General features: G+C 38.0%; 2 protein-coding genes across 5 annotated transcripts in view; one reads left to right on the top strand and one right to left on the bottom strand.

Moving 5' to 3' along the window:
• Positions 1-7049: 7049 nt before the first annotated feature.
• On the top strand, positions 7050-10144 carry LOC123762499 (putative per-hexamer repeat protein 5). Its single transcript, XM_045748995.2, has 4 exons — positions 7050-7132; positions 7822-8865; positions 9014-9174; positions 9464-10144. The coding sequence occupies exons 2-3, from the start codon at positions 7822-7824 to the stop codon at positions 9137-9139; spliced, it is 1170 nt and encodes a 389-aa protein (XP_045604951.1). The 5' UTR covers positions 7050-7132; the 3' UTR covers positions 9140-9174; positions 9464-10144.
• Nost (Nostrin) overlaps positions 10142-19221 on the bottom strand; it is a 164333-nt gene continuing 155253 nt past the window's right edge. For 2 of the 4 annotated variants that reach the window (XM_045749080.2, XM_045749082.2), the window contains exons 9-13: positions 17275-17298; positions 16794-16946; positions 15129-15255; positions 14295-14480; positions 10142-12218 (exon numbers count right to left, since the gene is read on the bottom strand). In XM_045749080.2, the coding sequence (XP_045605036.1) occupies positions 12112-12218; positions 14295-14480; positions 15129-15255; positions 16794-16946; positions 17275-17298 (597 nt within the window). In that variant the 3' untranslated portion in view covers positions 10142-12111. The remainder of the gene's footprint in view (positions 12219-14294; positions 14481-15128; positions 15256-16793; positions 16947-17274; positions 17299-19221) is intronic. The other 2 variants (XM_045749081.2, XM_069332496.1) reach the window with 1 other exon arrangement.

Here is a 19221-nt window from a genome sequence, read left to right as displayed (position 1 = left end):
CGTCCAAAGTGCTGAAGTACTTTCCCATTTCGTAGACTACACCAGGAAGTAGTTGTCCACCTCTCTCCCTCGACCTTGTTTATCCCTGTGGCATCATGCCCACAGGGCATATCAGCCTGGGTATGACACACTCTCTGCTCGACGCTGATAGGCTGCTCAGTGACTGCCAAATACAACAGACATCACTTCTACATAACAATTTATTAATTAACAAAACTCTAATGCCCATATACATAAATATATTATTTACATCTTACCACTTCAGGTGTAATGAATCCACTAAGCAACAACATGATCGATGATGCCTCGTGTTTAGAAATAAGGGTGAAAAACAGCCTAGGACTCAGTGGCCAGTCACAATGGGCGTCACATCCCGGGTGTTTTCTACATAAATGTGGTGCGCGGGGCGAACAAGTTCACAGTTACACACTCACAAGGATCTTGCCTACACAAGCTCCTGCCTAGTCAAAGTAAGTCAAGCGAAGGCACTATCACCCTAAAAAGTGATTTTTTGGCGTTTTAATTCATTTATTTATGAGGAGTGAGTTTATTGGGCAGCGTCATTTATTCTGGGAGTTGACAGCCTGTCATAGCGGCATGTTTAATACCTCTTTAAATTAAGTAAACTCGCTGAGTTGTTTACATGAACTCAGCTGGGCCCAACATTAAAACCTCAAGTGAAAAATAAGATGAGAATTTACATTCAAAATCCAGTTCGTTCTTACGGGTCTTACCCTCAAAAACAAATTAGTAATTTTTGATCTATAACCTAACGAATCTCAGATTTGCTATTAATAACTAAACAACTTTGTTAAAAAAACTTAATTTGTGTTTCTAGTGAAAAGTTGTTTGTTCAGAGCGATATTACCCAATGCGATAATATATTAGTTGCGATAATATCGCAACTAATATATTAATGATAATATAATATATTAGTTGCGATAATATCGCAAGGTAATTTAATACCTTGCGATATTATCCGGCGATATTATCTAGTGATATTACCCAGCGATATCATTTAGTAATATTACCCAGAGATATTACCCAGCGATATTAACACAGTGATATTAATCGTAACGGAGCTTAGGAAATGTCGAAAGTTTATAGATTTTTGTATATGCCTAATGTTTCAATAATGTAATTTTATCTTGTAAATATACTGCAAACCTTCAGTGCTCAGGTAATCACAGCGCCATGTAAACTAACGCATACTTTCATGTCATACTATTTGACGCATACTTTCATGTCATACTATATAACGCATACTATTTGCTGACGACACAACCTTCATTTACTCCAGTCCTGACCCTCTTGCTCTAAATGCCACAGTAAATACTGAGCTAAATAAAGTCCATCTTTGGCTAACTGCCAACAAACTCACCCTTAACATTGACAAAACTTTCTATATTCTGTTTGGCAATAAATCCTCTAGTCAAATAAATCTCAAAATAAACAATACCCAAATTTGTAACAAATTAGATGGCAAATTCCTTGGCATTCTCATTGACCACAAGCTGAATTTCCAGGGACACATTCTAAATATATCAAAAAAGTCTCAAAAACTGTGGGCATTCTTTCTAAGATCAGATATTATGTACCACGCCCTGCCCTGGTGACTCTCTATTACTCCCTTATCTATCCTTATCTCAACTATTTATTTATTTATTTATTTATTTATTTATTTATTTATGCATATACAAGAATGTACATAAGGAATGTGAGGATACAATTATGGTAATTACAGTCTTGTAAAGCCACTAGCACGCGCAGCGTTTCGGGCAGGTCCTTAATCTAAGAAAATTTTAAGGAGGTAAATACTTGCAAAATTTATAGACAAAAAAAATGATAACAGATTACATGGAATGAAAAAAAAAAGATGAGAGAAAATTATAGGTACAGTATATTAAAGCACATAGGTAGCTATGATTGATTGCAATGACAGCTTAAAATGGTAGTTGACAACAAATTGGTAGGCACAATACAGCAGAAACAATATAAGATTGATTGCAATGACAGCTTGAATGGTAGTTGACAAAAATTGGTAGTCACAATACAGCATATGGCTAGCACATAAAAGAAGACAGCAATGAACACAATGATAAGGTTGTTTGATATTACATAAAAATTAGGAGATTGGGTACCAATAGGTACAGAGCAAATTTAAAGCTCAGTGTAGGAAACTAAATAGATGAAGTTAGGTACTTTTTGGTTTTGCTTTTAAATAAGGCAAAAGTTTTACAGTTTTTCAATTCACTAGGGAGTGAGTTCCATAGACTAGGTCCCTTAATTTGCATAGAGTGTTTACACAGATTAAGTTTGACCCTGGGGATATCAAAGAGATATTTATTTCTGGTGTGGTGATAATGGGTCCTATTACATCTGTCCAGGGAGAGTTTCAGAGCATGGTTTGCATTTAAGAACAGGGTTTTGTAAATGTAGTTGACACAAGAGAATGTGTGGAGGGAGTTAATATTTAGCAAGTTTAGAGATTTAAACAAGGGAGCTGAGTGTTGTCTGAAAGCAGAGTTAGTTATTATTCTGATAGCAGATTTTTGCTGTGTGATGATGGGCTTAAGGTGGTTTGCAGTGGTAGACCCCCATGCACAGATACCATAATTAAGATAGGGGTAGATTAGTGCATAATATAGTGAGAGGAGAGCAGAGTTAGGAACATAATATCTGATTTTGGAGAGTATACCAACTGTCTTAGAGACTTTCTTAGTTATGTGTTGAATGTGGGTACTGAAGTTGAGTCTCTTGTCTAGGAATAGGCCAAGAAACTTGCCATCATTTTTATTACTGATGTTAATGTTGTCTATCTGTAGCTGAATTGCATTTGATGATTTGCTTCCAAATAAGATGTAGTAAGTCTTTTCGATGTTTAATGTTAGTTTGTTCGTTGACATCCATAAGTGGACTTTTTTTAATTCATTATTCACAACATTATTTAGTGTATGTGGGTTGAGGTTTGAGTAGATAAGGGTAGTATCGTCAGCAAACAATATAGGTTTGAGAATATTAGAGACATTAGGCAGATCGTTTATATATATAAGAAATAGAAGAGGTCCTAAGATGCTGCCCTGTGGCACTCCAACGGTAATTGGTAGAGTGGAAGAAGTTGTATCATTGATGGTTACATATTGGTGTCTGTCACTAAGATAGGATCGGATGTAGTCAAGGGCAAGGCCTCGGATTCCATAATGCTGGAGTTTAAGTAAGAGGTAGTTGTGATTAACAGTATCAAAGGCTTTTCTTAGGTCAATGAAGAGTCCAATCGGAAACTCATTTTTGTCAAGGGCTGAGTAGATAATGTCAAGGAGACTAATGATTGCATCATTGGTACTCTTTTGGGACCGGAAGCCAAACTGGCAGGGGCTGAGTATGTCGAATTTTACGAGGTAGGAATAGAGCTGTTTGTAAATAATTTTTTCAAATATTTTTGATAGAATGGGTAGATTTGATATTGGTCTATAATTGTTTATGTCCGCCGGATTGCCTCCTTTATGGACTGGCGTTACTCTTGCTTTTTTGAGGATATCAGGGAAGGTGTGACACTCTATAGATTTGTTGAACAGTAGTGCTATGGGTGGGGCAAGGGCATGGGAGGCTCTCTTGTACACAATGGACGGAATTTCACTGGTGTTCCCTGCCTTGGTTTTTAGAGAGTGTATGATGGACACAACATCTGCCGGGCTGATTGGTGAAAGGAGAAGAGAGTTTGGATAGCTGCCTGAGAGATATGTGTTAATATGTGTCTGAGTCTGTGGGATTTTACTGGCAAGATTAGCACCAACCGATGAAAAGAAACTATTAAATTCATTTGCCATTTCTAAATCAGTTGACGGTATATCCCCATCCTTGTAGAGTTTTATTTGGTTATGTGAGTGTTGTTTAGTTCCTAGGATACTAGAGATAGTTTTCCAAGTGTTTTTCATGTTGCCTTTTGCTTCATTGAATCTATTCACATAATATGCAAGTTTTGCCTTTCTTATGATACTGGTAAGCATTGATGAGTACCTTTTAGCTACTTCCTTTGAAACTAGGCCAATCCTAACTTTCTTTTCATATTCATGTTTCTTGTTGATTGAGTTGAGAATGCCATTTGTGAGCCATGGATTGTTTAATCTTTTGTCAGTTACTTGCTTTGTAAGAAGGGGACAATGAAGGTTGTAGAGGCTTAGAGTTTTGGAGAGGAAGAGGTTAGCTAATGAATTTATATCATGGGTATTATTGAATTCAGAATCCCAGTTAATATTGTGAAGTGCCTCTGTAAGATTGTCTAAAGCTGATTCACTGTGTAGCCTAAATGAAAATTTCTTGCTTTTTGGTGGTGTTATGTCCATGTTCGCTATGAGAAAGGTAGGATAGTGGTCAGTTGTTCTGTCGTAGATTATACCAGATACAAGGGGAGCTGTTATGTTTGTCCATATGTGGTCCAAGGTAGTGGCTGATGTTTGAGTGACTCGGGTAGGTTTGGTGATAGTGGGGATTAGCATACAGGAGTTCATGCTGTTAAGGAAATAGTCAACTTGAGAGCAGTTTTGTTGACCCAGGTCAATATTAAAGTCTCCTCCCAGAATGATGTGGTTTTTGTTGAGATTGTTGTTTATAATAAGATTCCTTAGGTTGTCTGAGAAAGAAGCTATGTTAGTATTAGGAAATCTATAGATGGCTCCAATAGTCAAAGAGGATTTAAGGGATTTAATTGTAAACTGAGCAAAAGTATATTCACAGTAGTCATCTCTGTCACTAATAACACTGTTGCAGATAAATGTATCTCGGTAATATATAGCTGTGCCACCACCTTTTTTATTAGGCCTACAGTTATGAATGGCTTTATAACCAGCTAAGTTGTAGAGTTGGGTATAGTCTTTATTTAGCCAAGTTTCTGTTAAAATAAACTTTATTATAAAAATTTTTTTATATTATATCTTATATATAAGATATATATATATATCTTTATTATAAACTATTTATAAAATAAATAAATAACTATGGTATTTGTGCTTGGGGTTCTACTACCCAAAATCACTTACGTCCTCTAATTACCCAACACAAAGCTGCTATTAGAACAATATCCAACTCTGGCCCCAGACATCACTCGGTACCCCTACTCAAATCTCTGAATATGTTAGATATTAAGTCACTGCACATTCTCTCATGTGTATTATACATATATAAAACGCTAAACTATAATGCCAATCCTGATCTCAAAAGCTTCATAGAAGGTTGTAACAGAACCCATGAGCACCACACCAGAAATAAATACAGTTTTGATATTCCTAGAGTACGACTTAATCAAACTAGAAATGCTCTGCAAATCAAAGGGCCCAGAATGTGGAATGGCCTTCCCAACCATGTTAAAGACTGTACCTCTCTCAACCAGTTTAAGATAAAAACTAAACACTACCTAATAAATTCCCTGTAACCTACCTCACTCCTCTATTGTCAACCCATGTCTGTTATTTTCTTTTTTTTTAATCAACACTGTCAACCTATTGTATTTGTGCTGCTTTTTCAGTCATGTTCCCCCTTTTTTTTTTTTATCTTTATTTGTATTTGTTCTCAACACTTTTTATTCTTTATGCTCAATTAGTATTAAGTTCTAGATATTAATGTTTTTCTTGCCCGAAACGCATTGCGTAATAGTGGCTTTAGGCATTGTATGTACTAGCTCTATCTATATATCAATCCATTAATGTAACATCACTTGTATGTATATACCTTACCTGAATAAACATCTGAATCTGAATCTGAATCTGAATGTCGATAAAGCGTAATTGCTTCTTTAAATATATAGGTGCGATGTTGACCCTCTTCCACATTTCATGAGTATTCCCTTCCTCCTCCTCCGAGGAAAAGAATAACTCCAACGCACATTTTCACAGCACCGAACTCAGTCTTGTCATATGACCTTATTGTTTTCTCAGTCATCATCTTTCTTATTTCATTGATTGTACACTCGTAATAATTCGTTATTAGATGCATGTGTGTACTTACTATTTGTATCTGCAGAATCGAGCTATTAGCTCTTGGACCCCGCCTTTCTAACCAATTTATTTTTCCTCTATTATGTCTACTACACATTTTTCTAACACACACACGTGTGTGTGTGTTTGTACTCGCCTAGTTGTGCGTGTCGGGGTTGATCTTTGGCTCTTTGGTCCCGCCTCTCAACTGTCAATCAACTGGTGTACAGATTCCTGAGCCTACTGGGCTCTATCATATCTACATTTGAAACTGTGTATGGAGTCTGCCTCCTCCACATCACTTCCTAGTGCATTCCATTTACTAACTACTCTGACATTTGAAAAACTTCTTTCTAATGTCTCTGTGGCTCATTTGGGTACTCAGCTTCTACCTGTGTCCCCTTGTGTGTGTACCACCTGCGGTAAATAATCCATCCTTGTCTACCCTGTCAGTTCCCCTGAGAATTTTGAATGTGGTGATCACAGCACAAACAAACTGTAACCTCCCTGTAACAAACTAGGCTGTTGTAAGAATTATCCAGAGTGGTTTATCGACAAAAGAGAATGGGAAGCTGAGCCCGCATGGTGACCTGACCCCCAGGGGAATTCGCGGTGGAAATAACCGACGCTTTGTTCATAGCTGCGTATAATGAATCATCCTATAGTATTCAGTAATTTAGAGAAATTAGCCTTTATTCATTTTGTATTAAAATTGTATTGTATAATAGTACTGGATACAATATCAAGAGTATTCTAATTATTGAGTTTAAGTCACCATCAGTGACGTCACGAATCAGATCTAACTTGTAAGGCGGAGTGACCGGCGGTCATAGGTCATCAGGGTTGACAGGTCTACGATTTCTCAAAGTTTTAATAACCATTTTTGTGATCGGGAACAGCTCTGCCGTTAGATGTTTGTCTAATTTAATTTCAGTAAAATAATTCAACCAGTCTGGATCAATTCAGTACAGAGGTTAATTGTTATAACTTAAACCTTGCTAGTAACTTTGTGAAACTTTGACTAGGCGGAAGGTTACAATAGTCTGTCTGGGGTAGACCAGACAAGGGAGAGATTAGTGTGGAAACGGGAGCAGCTGGGATAAGAGGTCAAACATCTTACCTCTCCCCAAGACCAGCCCAACATCTAGAGCTGGTCGCCAAAGGTATAGTTGCTATTGTTAATTATAGGGATAGTCTTCTCATTTGCCACTCAGGTCAAGTAGGGAGTGTTAAAGTGACAGGGAGTGAACATATTTAGATTTTTGTTTTAGTTTTCTTTTAATAAATTAAGTTAATAATTTGCATTTTTATTGTTTCCATGTGTTTTATGTGTATACTTGTCCTGGTCACGTGGTCCACACGAGGCAGAGTTGCATTGGGCGCCGATTCTAACATCGGATCGGAATTCATCATCCCCATCTAATTAATTCCACACTCAAGTTTCCGAGGTTATAAACTACTAGTGGGGATCAAGCCCCAAGGTTGATTAATTAGCGTGATCGATCCAGACCTCGATCATTGCTCTGTGTAGCTGGTCTGGTGGTGGCAGCGTAGAGGCGACTCTAGGGTTTTGCTCAGAGCCTAGGTCACGTCATACTGGGTGTAGAATCCTAAGTCGGTCAATCGTCTTAGGACCATGTGGCGTGGAGTTGGCTTTGGTAAAAGTTTTGGAGTCCCTTGGTAGAGAATAAAAGTAAGAATACAGGTAGAGGGAGTAGAAGGAAGAGAAGTAAAGAGAGAGGAACCCAAACCCGTGTTACATCCCTGATTATGTGTATGTGTGTGTGCATGTGCATGTGTGTCTAATCCCATATCTACAAACCAGTCCTATTACCACCCTTAACAATTGCAGATGTGGATGTTGGCTGTGCTGATGACAACGGTGGTACTGGAGGCGTCCCCATCCTTGGGGTTCTTCGACCTATTCAACAAGAATTGGAACAAGGGCCACAAGACCGGCGGCTCCTACAAGAATCCAGTTTATGGCTACAAGGGGCTTTACAATGCCGGCATATACCTAGTTAGCCCGGTTTACGGAGGAGTGGCTGGCGGAGGGACTGTCGGGAGTGGTGGATACAACGTTGGTGCCGGAAATGTTCCATTCGGCAGTAGCACCGGAAGTGGCAGCGAGTTCAATATAAATTATGGAAATGGAAACGATGGGACTGATACTGGCATCGGTAGTGGAGGTACTGAAAGTGGATTTGGCACAGACATAAGCAGTGGGAGTGGGTTTAGCAATGTCAGCGGAAGTGGAGGATTTACTGTAAATGCCGAAAGTGGAAATGGTGTCGATGTCGGTACAGGAAATGGAACCGGGTTCGGAGTTAGTTCAGAAATTGGAACCGGGTTCGAAGTCAGTACAGGGAGTGTAACCGGTTTTGGTATAGGAAGTGGAACCGGGTCCGGAAGTGGAATAATTGGTGGGAATGGTGGAGAGAAATGTCCGACGACGACGCTGCCAGTGGTGACGGAGGTTACACAGACATGGGTGACCACCGACTATGTGACAGTGCCCCAGCAGCTCACCATCGTCGATTTCACCACCATTCCCTTGGAGAAGACGCTGCTAGTTACTGCCACGGCCATCACCACCCTAGTCAAGCCCCGAGAGGTAGGGTACTGGACCAGCACCAGGGTTGTCTATGCCACTGGTACCCTGACAGAGGGCAAACTAATGACTGTCACGCAATTACTGACAGAGACTACGTTAATAAAGGTCACCAGTACGTCCACCAGGACTCTGGTGGTCACGCAGCTGTCTACTGTGGTACGCACCGTCACTAAACAGGAGTTGAAGACAGCCACCAGGACGCTGGTGACAACACGCACAGTTGCCACGTACCAGTACATCACCAAGACTGTCACTACCAGCTTCCACACACTCACCAACACTGTGAGTAATACCTCTATTGCTTTACCTGCTGATGCTATTACTATTGCTATTACTACTGTTGTTACAACTACTACTGCTCTTACCATTACAGCTACTACTGTATTCCTGGAGTTCCAGGTGGAACGCTAACAACTTGTTTCTTTGTCAGGTTGTGACCGTACCTCAGCTCCAGCAAGTGACAACGACGGAGGTGGCCTGGAACCCCATCACCATCACCCATACAAAAACTAAGACGGCCTACAAGACAGAGTTGCAACAGTGTGGCGGGTACTGAAGGCGGCATGGACGGAGTTCCACCGCCTGCAGGGGGTGAGACTCTTTGTTAATGCTTATTCAGTAATCCAGCTGCATTATCCGATACAACCACTTGGATTGATTAGTACAGCGATGACCTCATTTACTGTAGGTTGGCATTCGACCCTCAACAGTTCAAATGATTGGGCACCATTCTTTTCCACCATCCTCATATTCCAGATCATTGTCTTCATAGTCCTTCCAAGCACTATAATGTCATATTAGGTTAGCACTTTATTTTCATAATTACTTTACCTACGGTGTATGACGCTAAACAGTAATACATTTTGTATTTATCCCACAGGGCTGGCAAGGGCATGCTGGCAAAGTGATCTCTGTCCCAACGGACTCATGCTCCTGACTCCTGCTTCCTCTAGCATGCTTTCCCCTCCAAACCTCTACAGTACCCTCCCTCAAGCAAGCTTCCATCTGCCCTAACACGTGTTTGCTGTAGCACATATTCCCCCTCACTTTGACTTACATATATCAGATATATCTCCCTCTACACGTTTAACACACTCCTTTCCTTCTAGCACTCATCACTATCATCTCTCATTCCCCTCCCTGTAATGAAAGAAATTACGTTGACTGTGACAAACCTCTGGCTCATCACAGTCAACTCACTGACCTTATATACCACTGCAGTGCTTCAAGAGTGGAATTCCACTCTTGAATGTATCAGATAGGAAAAAAAGTTACTAGCACAATACCACAAAATTCAGTTTCTAATACTGGTAATGTTTATTATCTATATGAATGATCTACCAGAGGGGATACAGAGTTATATAAACATGTTTGTTAATTATGCTAAACTGCTAAGGAATAGATGACTAATGCCTTTTAAGATGAACGTGAACAAACATTACTGGGGCAACACTTGGTAGATGGAAGCAAAGAGGAATGTTTTAACCTGCAACTTCAAGAACAAGAGGTCACGGATTCAAGCTAAGAAAAGATAGGTGATAAAATATATAAGCAAGTATTTTATGAGAGTTTTAAATTCAAATTTATTTTATTATACAATGTATTCAACATTTTAGATTATAGCATCGCATACCTCAATGCATTTGATAAAAAAAGAAAATAGACCAAGGTAGGTGAAATAATACTGCATTTTAAATTTTGATATTCAGTTCCCAGTATTCGTATACATGACTATGAGAACCAAAAGAACTGTTTATACAAGACAATTTTTGAATTATTGTAAACTATGTACACAAGATTCAACTTACAACAGCCATATACAACAATGTACACATAGAAAATATATAATCAAGTATACAAAATCTAACCTAAAATCAAAACAGGATATCAAATGTACAATTCTACAAGGACCCAATTCGTGGATAATATTAAGAGAGAGATTTCAATAAGATTCTAATTTTCATTAAAAATGGTAAATTGAAACAAAATCATTCATGACATTCATTCAATTGAGAGAGGGGACAGGCATTGATAAGAACTTCTTTGGGTTTACTATCATTGTCATATGACAGAGAAAGAAGGTACTGTGCCAGTCAATACTAGAGGCTTTAACACAGCCCCATAAAGGATAGCATCTGTAATGATGTCAGATTGCATTGCTTTGATCAAGAAGTGCTTATCTCTAAATAATGCACAGGCAAATTTCTAAATATCAATAAAAAAAGGATACTTTAAGAGTAGATTCTACTTAAAAAAAAAAAAATAATTTGCCTTTTGTTTAATTCTAGTTATAAGCACATCATATTACAGTCTTACATTGAAGCAATATTCATTAAATATCCACTGATAATGCAATATGAACAATAACAATTACATATGCAGCATCTTTGTGTATAATATATATTTCTTTGGCCTTGGGATGTGGTTTATCCAGCCTTGCATCCCATGTGTTATAGTGGTGGGGGTATTGGCCTGGTAATCCATCTTCAGAGAATATCTTCCCATTAGGGGCAATGATCACCTTTTTCCCTTCTTTCTTTTCCATATCTTTTTTTTTTCCTTCATCATTCCTTTCTCTCTCTCTCTCTCTCTCTCTCTCTCTCTCTCTCTCTCTGGACTGTTGCCTCCCCATCTATTCCTTCTGAATACAAAAACTGTCTGACAATGAGTTAAGTGATAAAATATGAAGACCATAGTGTACTGTAACATAGGCAGACTGGAAGACTTTATATAAAATATATACACAACATACACACCAGTAAGCATCAGTCAAGATATTTATATGACTTAATCACAATGGCACACAAAATAATGTCAGCATTATAGTTTTATGTGAAAAACATAATAGATTAAAAAAAACTGTGCATTATGCATTCACCTATTCTGTCTGTGAATAGGCACAGGAGCATAACTTTGCACTTGTTACACGTGTGTTCGTACAGAGCAAAATGTATTTCTTCAGTAAAGTAGATGTACAGAACACATGTTAGGATTTTCTGTACATTTTGCCACGGAGCGCAATATTTTCAAGCAGACGATAAATTGGAAATGACTTTGACACTGCAAAATCAAATGAGCACTAGGTGTTGCTCTTGATATGCCACTGGTAATAGTAAGTCCAGTTCCTGCCCCACTCATATCCATATTATGTCACTAACTTAAAATTTCCATTAGGTTTTCTGATGAAAAATCCCAATAAGGTTCTATTCTAATTAAAAAAAGGGTATTTTTTTTCTTATACAGGTACATTACCACAATTTCATTTCTTAAAAAGAACTAATAACAAATGCTTAATTATGTGATCAGCTCAATTAGATTAAGGTTTGTCTAAGACTATTAAAATATGATATATTGTCCATTAGCAACTGAAAGTTTCTCCTTTAGACCAGTAAATATTTATGCACAGCAGGCAGACACATATTAAAGCTTGATACTACATTAGGCAAAGCTCTCCTCCCAAGCTGGAGTTTTATGGAGGCATTGGGTAGTGTTTGTGACATAAGATGGGCACTCCGGGCATGGCCGATATCAGTCTATCTCCTCGACGTAGGTTGCAGGGAAGATACCGATGACACCCTCCAGCTCTCCCACCCACCAACCATCAGGCTGCTTCTCGTGAAGGTTTATTATGTCACCTGTAATAAGGAAAAAACAGTGTTGAAAGAATGAAACGCCTCTTTGTGGTGTATCCCCCTCGATGGTTTCCATTTGCCCGAAATGCTATGCGTACTAGTGGCTTTAGGTATTGTATGTACTATCTCTATCTTTAAATCGAACATTATGTATGTAACTCAATATACGTACCCTTACCTGAATAAAAAATCTAAATCTAAACCTAAATTTCAGGGAGCCACTGTGGGAAACCTCTCAGAAGAACAGTATCTTTTAAAAATAATTTCTAAATTACTTTAACAAATTAAGACAACAGTTATCACAATACTCTGTGAGCACTCTGTTACTAATTATCTTGAAAACTGTGCACTGTGTTCTGATCATCATATACAAAGCACCATAACATTAATTCAAATACTGCAGCACTATTTTATTTGTGCCAAGCATAAAAAAATATGAAATAAAACTGTATATTTGCAAATCAAACTAAAAGTGGGAAAAATGTTCATCTTGAGAAGTTTTAGTGGACAATATGCAAGTTGAGCTGATTATACAAATTATGTGGTGCTCTAGTGTTTGTTGTCAACGTAAAGATCACCACTTCAAATGAAGGTGGTGACTTGAAATCTAGATTTTTATTTTTACAAGAATTACTGATAACCATTAGAAGAATTACTGATAATCATTAGAAGAATTACTGATAATCTTAGCCCTATTATCCCTCTTATCAAAACCATTGAAACAATGTTCAGCCGCTGCTAATTCTATGCGTGTTTATTTCATGTATTTTGTAACTTATTATTTTCTAACAAATGGTAACTTATTTGGTTGCACCTATACTTTTTAGTGGGTTTTACCCTGGTTTTGAAATGATCTCTTTTACTCTAGGCACCCATCATCTTAAAAGTGTTAATTCGAATTTGGTTCTGGTTCTAAGTAGATAAAGGATAGGTCTCCGAAGCCTGGTGTGTTGAGCTATTGCTTGTTTGTACAAGTTCATAGAGTTATTGCAGGGCCACAAAAAATAGGACATTTAATTCCATTCAATGCCTGATTTTTATGTGATCACTAGAACACACAGGGTTTTAGGAAGTGAAGAGCATTTGCAATAATTCCTCCTAATTCATAATGGTTAGGTACACCTTACTTTTAGATATTGCTTCTCTACCATCTACCACTGCAAATATCTATCTTGTTCATTACAGACCCACTCAAGAGAGAATTACCTCTAGCTCTTGCACTAACAATATTCCCTCAAACAGCACGTGAGCTCAAATTCTTGCACAAAATCTGCAGCTTTAGCTTGAGACACAAATGCCATCTGACAGTTTTAATATAATTTTTAACAAAGGATGTTTAGTAATTATTTTACTTATCAGCTACAGAAGCATTCCAGATGAACTCACTGTTCATAGGTAGCATTTGTCAAAAAGAAAATAAGACCATAAAGATTCACACAGAAATCACGTTGTGATATATATCAATGAGAAAATCCACTAAGACTATAGGTGGATGCGAACCTACGACCCCGGCATTGTCAGTCGCATACTCTACCACTAGACCACTGCTGACTTGTAAAAGTCATACAACCGGATTTCTTCTGACATCACAGGAAGTCTGGAGGCCCTATACTGAAGTAATTTCAAGTATTTACGTGTGACCCACAAGCACTCGGGTGGAAGGGCAAAGTGGTCTTCCAACTTACGTCCACACTAAACACACAGAAATCACATTAACATGATAATGTTATGTTGTAAATAAAAATCACATCACGTCCTTCCACCCAGATGACTGTGGGTCATACGTGAACACTTGGACTGGCTTCAGGAGCCTCCTCCAGACTTCCTGTGATTTCAGTAGAAAACCTGTTTTATGACTTTTCACAAGTCAACGATGGTCTAGTGGTAGAGTATGTGACTGACAATGCCGGGGTCGTAGGTTCGCATCCACCTATAGTCCTAGTGGATTTTCACATCATAAAGACTTGTAATATGTAAACCTACACTACTATCTAATGAAAATTAGATGTATATTTTACTGCATGAGCAGTACAGATGCAATAGAAATAAATCAAACTTCGAAGCAGTTCAGCCACTGACCTGTTCTGATGGTGAGCTCATCATACATGTTAGCTTCATAGTCATAGAGTGCTTTACACCTGCCTACTGTTGGTGCTGATGCTAGGGGACGAGCATAGTAGACATCATTTTTAGTACCCGAGTCCACATTATCCTCCGTGATAGTTGTCTGGTAGTCTCGGTCTGAACCCTGGGAGCTGAACTCGTCTGTAACAATCATTAGGGAGGGGTAACGGGGAGCAGACATAAACACGCTAAGGGTTTTTAATGGCTTGGGTGTTGTTAATTCTACATCTGCAGAGATTTGTTTCATCTCTGCAGGAGGACTTGAAGCTAAAGTTCTTGTTCTTACAGGAGGCTGAGGACATGTATCTTGGATACCAGATTGTGAGGGATCAGTGTGTGTTTTGTCTGGTGGTGTCAGCACTTTGTGTTCTGTTCAAAAATTTGGGGATACATTAAAAAGTCCCACATTAGTATCGGTCACATTTAGGAATTTAAGGATATTGAAGGAAGGTGGAGGAGAAGGAACCCAATGATAGTAGTTATGATGAAAGAACGTTAGCATACAAAAGCACAAGGTAGGGAAAGGGAAAATGATGCATTAATGTATCTTTTTAGGTTAATACTTTATGTGACAAGCATATTGAGTTATGTTGTAATCAAAAATTGCTATTTTATTTAAAGAAAATTTTGAAGAGCAAGTCAAACAAAAGCCAGATACAAGATATGATGGTAAGCAGTTTCAGGTATTTGCTTAAATTATTCATTCTATTTAGTAAATGAAGTTAAACTGCAATGCAGTACTTTTCTAGCAAAATTTGATACTAGCATGGTTAAGATCTAGTAACTTACCAAAGTCTGAATCTGGTTGTACCGAGGTTCCATCAGCAGTGCCTCTATCATTCCAATTGGGAGAGCCCGTTGGGGAGTTGCTAGCTGGAGACACATCCACACTGTTCCCTCGGACCCATGGTGGAACCTAACAATGTCAAAATACCATAATTAAAAATGTTAAAAACTAAAGCTCATACTACACTTATTGTGGAGCATAATGTTTCTTAAAGAAAATAGACGAATATAACAGTTGTGAAAAGATATATCCAAGACATCTTGAAAACTGCACACATGGTATCAATACTCAAGAAGGTTAGTATTGATACCATGTACAAGAACTGTATTGCAGTCCAGTATTGCTGATGTTCATCTACTGCAGAATACTATAAACAAAATTTAAATAGATGCATGTAATGCTTGGAAAGTTTAAACTTCATAACAAAGATAACATGGGTTACAGGGAAACCAAGTTGTACATGATAAAGCTGATACTGTACGTTAGTTCCATGACTCGCCAAGACAAGGCAATGGGTCAAGGGATTGTGTGGATTTAATTAATATTACTCTCAAAAAGCCCTTGAAACTTCCCATAACAAACTTAACACTACATGGAAAAGGAGGCTGACATTGCTGGGACTGTTCTATACTGGCTAATAGTTCTCTCACCAAGAGTGGGTGAACTGAAAATGCTGGGGTGGCCATACTGGCAACTTCCCGAGTTTGAAACATGCCCATGCTTCTTGCCAGCTAAGATTTTACAGTTTAACTAATACTTACCTGAATTCATATTACCCAGAAATTACTCAAATTTAAATAAACACGATACTTGAAATAAATTCGGATCTGCATTGCTTTGGCAGTGTTGCCAAGGTCGGTTATATGTTTGTCTTACGTGTTGTCAGGCAAGCCATACATGTTCATGAAGGGTTGCATGAACAACAAAGTGGCTAGTCCTTGGAATTTTTTTTTTTTTTTTTTTTTTGAGATATATACAAGAGTTGTTACATTCTTGTACAGCCACTAGTATGCGTAGCGTTTCGGGCAGGTCCCTGGAATACGATCCCCTGCCGCGAAGAATCGTTAAATTGAGACCAGAATAGTAAAATTAAACCCTAAAATTAAATCTGAACCAAGTCATTCAATATCTGACTGGATAGCCTAAATTTAAATTACATAAGCAAAATTTAAAAAACTAACACCTGATGTTTCAAGTGGTATCAAACAAATTTCATAAGCTATACAGTCCACTTTTGTCAATGATTACCAAATTATTCACCAATGCACCATCACCGATAATCTTCAAGTTAATTAACAATCAGATTAGAACTTCTCATATTTATGAGTACAAACAAAATAGTGTCAAATTTTTGCCAGTTTTATTTTTTTATTTTTTCTAGATTTTTAGAATGATGAACCACTTATGCACACACAACACATTATTTGTTCCATCTCAGCTCTAAGGCGTCCAGTAAGCATGAGGTGATCTGTATATGAATGGAATTCGTTATACAGTACTGTACTACCAATACGGTCATGCATAAGCCAAGTACTGACCATGAAGTGTCCACAAAAATGGGGTGAAATAACCTACCCTCGATAGGTTATACCATTTCAAATAAAAGTAAATGAATATTTTATGTAACACTTGAGAGAACATCAAATCAAATCAAACATATTTCTAACCTTCAAAATGGAGAAGGTCAGACCCTGTTTATCACGGTGAACTTCAATGTGTTTGGCTAGAGGGTGTGTCATCTTGGGTCTGTTACTGAGCTCATCTAGCGAGCTCTGTACCTTGTATCGTGCAGCCTCCAGGTATGCCAGCATTGCCTTCATCTGCAAAGATATTTTTAAATATAGATCCCAACATGATATTCACCAACAGGAAATATAAGAAACATGGTCAATATTTCAATGAGAGCATTCAACATCTACTACTGAGGGCTTAGTAGGCATGTAATTAAAATGTAAGTCAAGCACTGGAAACAATAAATAAATAAATAAAACTAGCAACTTTAAGTAAAGAATAATATATAATAAAATAAAAATGTATTTGAAATCCTAGAGAAAAGATAAAATGGCCATTCATGTCATGCACACAGCAGCATCTAAAATTCTACTATTCAATTAGTGAAAAACATTGCCTATGGAACAGAAAACTCACATGTTGAAGTCTGTTGTAGGCATCCTGTTGAAATCAGAAAGTATATAGGAGCTTTTGAGATTTTATACAGAACAGAATTTGCTAAATGAAGAAATACTCTTCATATTTACAGACATATATACAAATTCACACAAGAAAACACTGAAGAGAAAAAATCATGTAAAACACCTACTAGTGATTATATTTCAAAAGACCTTGGTAATATTGTAATTTGAAAACTGACACACATACATACAAACTCTTTACTGTCTTCTTATTCTTAGCAAAGTACTATATTGTACTGTACTTAGATTTAAATGTGTACAGTCAACTCAACGTTTCAGATAGTCAAAATATGCATGGACCAAATCAACCCGAGATATAAACTAAGACCACAAGTACTGTATAGTTCTAATCCTTTTTAACTTCACTTGGGTAATTACACACACACATTCACTCTTACACACTCTCGTAGACCCAATGTTAAGCACTAATCTGTTATTAACCTTGTGGTAACCCACGTAACACTGAATTTATGTAATTCAGCATCACTCAAATCACTGCTTTCTTTTTTATGAGAAAAGCATATTTTTAAGAGACCTCCAAAGATATTAATCTTTTCCATTGAATACTTGATAAGACACAGTAATTTAACAATTCTATATGCAATACTCCCTTGATTTTCCAGCAACACACATCTATATATTACATAATAAAGTCTAGAATGTTACAGAAGTGAATATGATGAAAGAAAATAAATCTCCAAAAGTTTGTAATATACAGTACAAGAAATGTAGCATGTGTGTGAGTGTGATGATATTGACAATGACACAGCCAACCAGCCAGCCAACCTCCCCAAATTACCACCACCATATCAGCACACCACCCAACCCCAAAACAGGAAGACGTGCACCCTGGCTGTACGTCTTCCTGTTTGCTTGCACAACTCTCAAATTAAATATGATACACCTGCCAATCTTTCATCTCTTACTCAGTCACACACACACTTTGCTTTGCGTCAAGGCATCCTAGTTTATTTGTATGGTTTTACAGAGGATTGTGTCAAGGCAGCTAGGATTATGAGGCAAGGGGAGCATAGAATTTAGATATACTGTACATGCAACCCCAAAAGTGAGAAGAAAAACCAAACAGTATAAGCATAACACCATCAGAAACTGCTTAAAGAAGTGCCAAATGCGCTGAGCCTGTTTATTATTCACCGACATAATGTCAAAGAAATCTATCTGAGCAGCATATTTGCAGACATCATGAAAGCAAGGATATACAGCAAGCAGCAAACAACCACATGGATGACTGGAGACAGCAGGCCCTTTGGCCATAGGATGAGTCATATGGCTGACAAACGAAGCCTTGGCCCAAAGAATGCAAGAAGAATGCAAATGACAATGCACCACAGCTACAGGACTTTATGTATGATGCCCCTCAGCTGAACTAATAAAGGAATAATGACTAACCGACAGCTGTGGTAAGCAGGAGTCTCATGCTTAGCTAAAACAACATAAAATGATGGAGACATAGAAAATCATCACTTGGTCTGAAGACAAAATCTAAGCTTATGGTGATGAGTGTGAAGCTCCTCAACCCGATAGCTAGAAAACCAGAGTCGGAAGAAAAGCCGTTTTAGGAAGGGTCTCTTCCTAAAACGTTTTAGGAAGGGGACAAGGGCAAGTTTTAGGGCAAGGGGACAAAAACTCTTGAACACAATCCAACCAGAAAGACTCTGGAGGAGTGTGAGCCAGTCGGGAGATACTTAGGTACTCAAAAGAACTCATTACCTTTGAGTACCTAATTGTCTTTAAGGAGTTGGTTGTTTTTGTTGTGCTTTTTCCTCAGTTCTGGGTTGATCTCCGATACCCAAGCTCCCCTATCCTCAGCGAGTTAGATCTGGTCCTGGCTTCCAATGGGCATCTCCCTAAGCCTTGGCTGGACCAGCACTTCCAGAAATAT

Source organism: Procambarus clarkii, chromosome 27, assembly GCF_040958095.1.
Source record: "Procambarus clarkii isolate CNS0578487 chromosome 27, FALCON_Pclarkii_2.0, whole genome shotgun sequence".
Taxonomy (NCBI): domain Eukaryota; kingdom Metazoa; phylum Arthropoda; class Malacostraca; order Decapoda; family Cambaridae; genus Procambarus; species Procambarus clarkii.
Note: the sequence above shows the minus strand (reverse complement) of the source record. Positions and strands in the feature narration are given on the sequence as shown.